Source organism: Mesitornis unicolor, unplaced genomic scaffold (genome assembly GCF_000695765.1).
Source record: "Mesitornis unicolor isolate BGI_N332 unplaced genomic scaffold, ASM69576v1 scaffold26465, whole genome shotgun sequence".
Taxonomy (NCBI): Eukaryota; Metazoa; Chordata; class Aves; order Mesitornithiformes; family Mesitornithidae; genus Mesitornis; species Mesitornis unicolor.
The window spans coordinates 6,799-12,006 of record NW_010187898.1 but is presented as its reverse complement, the minus strand read 5'-3'; the positions used below and the strand labels follow the sequence as shown (position 1 = coordinate 12,006).

At 36.2% G+C, this 5,208-nt stretch overlaps 1 protein-coding gene across 1 annotated transcript in view; it reads right to left on the bottom strand.

The window, feature by feature from the left end:
• The window catches only part of LOC104541538 (dmX-like protein 1), a gene marked incomplete at its 5' end in the record, with an annotated part of 19,757 nt that extends 15,773 nt beyond the window's left edge, over nucleotides 1-3,984 (bottom strand). Inside the window, 4 exons of the mRNA XM_010185623.1 lie at nucleotides 161-362; nucleotides 2,235-2,320; nucleotides 2,654-2,793; nucleotides 3,821-3,984. Coding sequence (XP_010183925.1) covers nucleotides 161-362; nucleotides 2,235-2,320; nucleotides 2,654-2,793; nucleotides 3,821-3,984 — 592 coding nt within the window. The remainder of the gene's footprint in view (nucleotides 1-160; nucleotides 363-2,234; nucleotides 2,321-2,653; nucleotides 2,794-3,820) is intronic.
• Nucleotides 3,985-5,208: the final 1,224 nt, after the last annotated feature.

Genomic DNA, 5,208 nt, shown 5'->3' with positions numbered 1-5,208 from the left:
CAGGAATGCTGATGTGTACCTACAGTTTCACAATGGATTAGAGCATATCTAGAAATTGTCATTAGATAGTTATCAAAGTTATGGTCTATCAAATGCACTAACAATATAATGGTTGATGTATATTAAAGACGTAGTCAGTGTTTATAGAAATTAGACTCACTTGAATGGAGTGTTGGTAGGCTCAAGTAAAGTTTTATGGCGAAGCAATGCAGGACCAGCAGCTAGGGCATCTTCAGAACCATGAACTGAAATATAATGTTGAGGTGGACCCCCATATAGCTCAAGGCGTCGGAGAAGAACTTGTTCCCAACGCTGCAGTGTTTTCAAAACTGCATGGCACACTGGGGAGCTAACTGGAAGCTCTAGGAAAAAAAAGTAAACAATAAAAAGCCTTCCTTTTCCATTATAACTTTGACGAAGACAATTCCACAGCCAAAGGCTGAAGTGTATTTCACTTATCTCAAAAAGTAACCTTTATTCAAATTTCATCTTGATATTTGCAAGTATCAAAAGATGAACTGCTTTGTGCTATCATTGCTAAATACAGGAGCAGACTTCTCAATGCTGACAGATACCAAATATCATGAAACAGACCCTCTTGGAAGCTATGTCAAGGCATACGGATAACAAGCAGATGATGAGAGAAAGCCAGCATATCTTCACAAAGGTCAAATGGTGCCTAATCTGGTGGCATTCTACAATGGACTCTCTGTGCTGGTGGGCAAGGGAAGAGCAACTGATGTCCTCTACTTTTGGCTTCTGGAAGGCCTTTGACACAGTCCCACACAAACTTACTTCTAAATCGGAGCTATATGGATTTGATGGACAGACTCTTTGATGGATAAGGAACTGGCTGAATGACTGCATCCAACAAGTTGCAGTCAATGAATCCATGGAGATCAGGAAAAAATGGTGACCCTCAGGGGTACATACTGGGACTGGTACTGTTCATTATCTTTGATAATGGCATAGACATCAGTAGTGAGCACACCCTCAGCAAGTTTGCAAATATCTCCAAAATGAATGGTGCAGCTGATTTGCTAGAGGGAAGGAACACCATCCAGAGGAACGTCGACAGGCTTGAGGTGTGGGCCCCTGTAAACACCATGAAGTTCAACAATAAAAAGTGCAAGGTCCTGCATCTAAGTCAAGGCAATCACCAGTATTGGTATACAATGAGTAACTTGACAAACGGAATGAAAGCAGCTATGGAGAGAAAGACTTGGGGATAGCAGTGAATGAAAAATTGGACAAGAGTTGGCAATGTGTGCTTACAGCCTAGAAAGACAATCACATCCTGGGCTGCAGGAAAAAAGGGTGACCTGCAGGGTAATTTACTCCCTCTAATTTATTCTCATGACATCCCACCTGGAGTACTGCATCCAGCTCTGAGGCCTCCAGTACAAGAAAGATATGGTTGCATGTTCAGAGAGCCACAAAAATAGTCAAGAGCAATGAAACACCTCTCCTGTGAAGAAAGGCTTGTGAGAGTTGGGGTTGTTCAGCCTGGAGAAGAGAAACTCTGGGAAGGCCTTATTGTAGTCTGTCAATACTTTAAGGGGACTTACAAGAAAGATGGAAAAAGACTTTGTACCAAGGCCTGTAGTGACAGCACATGGAGTAATGGTTTTAAACTGAAAGAGTCAATTCATATTAGATATAAAGAAGAAATTTTTTACTATGAGGATGATGAGACACTGGAACAGGTTGCCAGAGAAGCTGTAGATGCCCCATCCCTGGAAGTGTTCAAGGTCACATCGCATGGAGCTTTGAGGAACATAATCTAGTGAAAGATGTCCACGCCCATGGCAGGAGGGTTGGACCCAGATCATCATTAAATGTCCCCTCCAGCACAAACCATTCAATAACACTACAACTCTATGAAACAAGGAGTAGGAATGATGTAACTTGAATTACAAATAACTACTGAGTTTCTCCAAAGACATTAACATTGTAAACCTTCTTGTATGACTAAGAGGCAAAGAAAAACTAAGTATGCAGAGACTTCTGCTAACTACTAAGCATTCCTTCTCACTCATTCATCTTACCCACCCACTATGTTATTTCATAAATACACTTGTAGGATAAACAATCTCAGAACAATTATTCCCAGATCATGGAAAAACTAAGAACTTTTGACATAAAGATAAAGCTCTGACACATATATTATTCAACACATAACTGATTTTAAATGTGGTTATTAAATATGAAAAGAAAACTCCACTGCTTATTACCTGAAAGATCATGTCCAGTCAAAGGGTAGAAAATCTTCAAATTGTGAAGTACCAGCTGAACCATTGCCAATCTCATCAGTGACCAACTAACAAGAAAGCAGTAGTAAGACATTTACTAATAGGAAAAGACTTTTTCTCACTTATTCACCATTAGGATTTAAATGTAGAGCTTTAAATCCTCATTACAAAGTGCTGAAAGCTACAAACAGTATTTTAGAATATTACACTGTGAATTCAAAAGTCACTATACCATCTTTGAACAAAGTGAGTAAAACAATCATTGTGAAAAATTAAATACTAACTCTAGATAATGCACTGCCATGAAATACCAAGTAACAGATATATTATCTCAGAAGTAAAAGGTCAGAAATGCAAGTCTAGCCATTGCAGAACATCTTGCATTCTAAAGAGTTACTTACCTGTATGAATTTGAATTAGAATGCTCTTGATTATGTGAATTTGATGAAAATACATCTCCATCAATATCTTCTTCATCTTCATCACTTTCCTGACTCTCTTCTGAATCATATTCCACTCTACTTTGCGATGGAAGAAAAGGCTAAAAATTTAAACAATATTCCTTGATTACCTTTTCTAGCCAACATCTAGTTTTAAATTATCTTTTAAAAAATACATCACTACAATATTTAATATTTTGGGTTTTTTATTAGAAAAAAGCAGCCATATCATCTTACTTAATTTAGTAACAGTTGGAGTTTGCACCTCATGAAAAGGGTGACTGTCCATGAGCACTGCATACTTAAACAGCTTAACTGTTTTATACATTACTCAAAATTCCAATGTTGAAAATGAAAATATTACCAGTTTGCCAATTCTTATTTTGCTTTATTTTCACATCAGATATATGAAAACACACATAGGACACACATAGGACACACAGGCTTGTTATTTGTCAGAGAGAAGCCAAAACCACAGGTGTATTTCCTCCCTAGTTCTTCCAAAGACTAAAGAACAAGAAAACCCTATCATCTGCCCCCAAAGTTCGATATTTATGATCAGCGTACCATCAGTGCCACGATGTGTTATTCAGTATTTGCAATTTCTTCTTTATCCTTGATCCTAAAATACTGCTTACATATTTATTTTGCTGATATGGGTAGTATTTGATACAGAAATGTGTCATACAACTCCATATAATCATGTAACTTTCTGCAGAGAAAGATCTGCCAGCTGACTTTACAGAAGGCAATAAAATTTGCTTTCTAGTAAGTATTCATGCTCATTTTACCCATTTGAAATAGATAATAAAAAGCTTCTCACATTTCCTTGTTCATCTAAACAGCCGATTCATAATTACCTGTACATTAGTACTCCACAACTGTAAAAAGCAACATGTTTTGTTCTTACCATTACCCGAAAAGAACTTAATTTCGTAACGACAGCTTTTAAGAAAGCTGTCTTAAAATTACCTATAGGCAGTGTTTCAGAAAAAGCTAAATATGAGTAATAAAAACAAGCATCTTCTATCACACATCTAAATTAATACCTAGAATAAAGACTAAGAAGAAAATTACCATTCCAGAAGTGATAGAAAATATTTAACTATCATAATAGCAAAAAGTTACCTTTGCAATGAAATAATCCCAGATGCTAAGCTCAGGAGGAATAAATCTTTCTTTGTAAGATGGAGATTCTTGGTCTACCAATGGCAATACAGGCAACTGAATACTCTCTTTCAGAGAGGTTTTTGATGTAAGCCTGTAACGTTTTTGCTGTTTCTCTCCATTATCTACAGAGGAAGAAAATATAGTACGTTGTTTTAAAGCACCTGCTCCACCTCCTTACTGCTTTTAATAAAGGGATTTTAATAGAGTCTTCCTCATTACAAGTTTTTAGAATTTTATCTTAACACTTTTGTAGCAAATAAGCACAGAGAATGTTAATCCTCAAATATGCAAAACTAATACATAACTAGAACTCCCAAAGGGGAAAACTCACAGCATACATATAACAGAATAGTGGAGTACACCAGTAACTGCATTAGCAGCCCTCTTCCTACAATAAAGATAACAAATTTTGTTGTCCAAGCAACAATACTGCAAAACTAAATTATTTCAATAAGCACTACTGAATACTGATTATGCTTGTTCTTTAAGACAAGCCAGGAGTGTTTGTCTTTCAAATATGTAGTACAAATATCTAAGTTTGCTATTCTTACTCCAAGTTTTAACTCTGTGTCTCCTTACACAGGAGGTCTGTACTTATTTCCAAATGGTACAATTCTGATAAATCCATATGTCCTGACCAAAAAAAATATATTTCTCCAGCAAATATAAAATATTGCATTGTAAATAATAACAATATATACCTTATCCAACATGGAAGGACTATTTATTTGTGATAAGACTCCAACCCCTAGTTGTTGACTGGTCCCCTCTCTTTCCCCAGCATTGACTTTTTTTCAGAATAAAGAGTGTTTATGACAGATTTATTTGAATTACATTCTTGATGGTTACAGTACACAAAGAAACAGTTTAACCAAGCTATCAAAAATACCTTAAAGCAGTTATATCACAAATGAATGAACAAGCAAACCTCATTTCTTGTTAACTGAGAAGCCTCAACTTCACAAATATGTGAAAACTAATGGCTTACTTGAAAAGAGGCTCACATAACCATCTGATAACCTGAAATCATTCCAGTTCTTGGCAGAAGATTGTATTCCAACAGAGCCTGTTAGCAGAGGATGAATGATCTTGATGGTCACTGTCCCTAAGCAGTTAGTTAGTGTTCTGGCTCTCCAGAACACTTTTGAAGTGAAAGGAATAAGAGAGAAAGGAAATAATATCTGGAGATTTGATACAATATGGTGATTTCATTCATTTTCCATTACATGCAAAATGTATTTGAATCAATTTCCTCCTTGATTGTAAAATATGGTTTGAATTTCAAGGAGATGCATGTAATTCATGGAGATTTATTTTCTATAGTGAAACAACTGAATAGGTTCAAG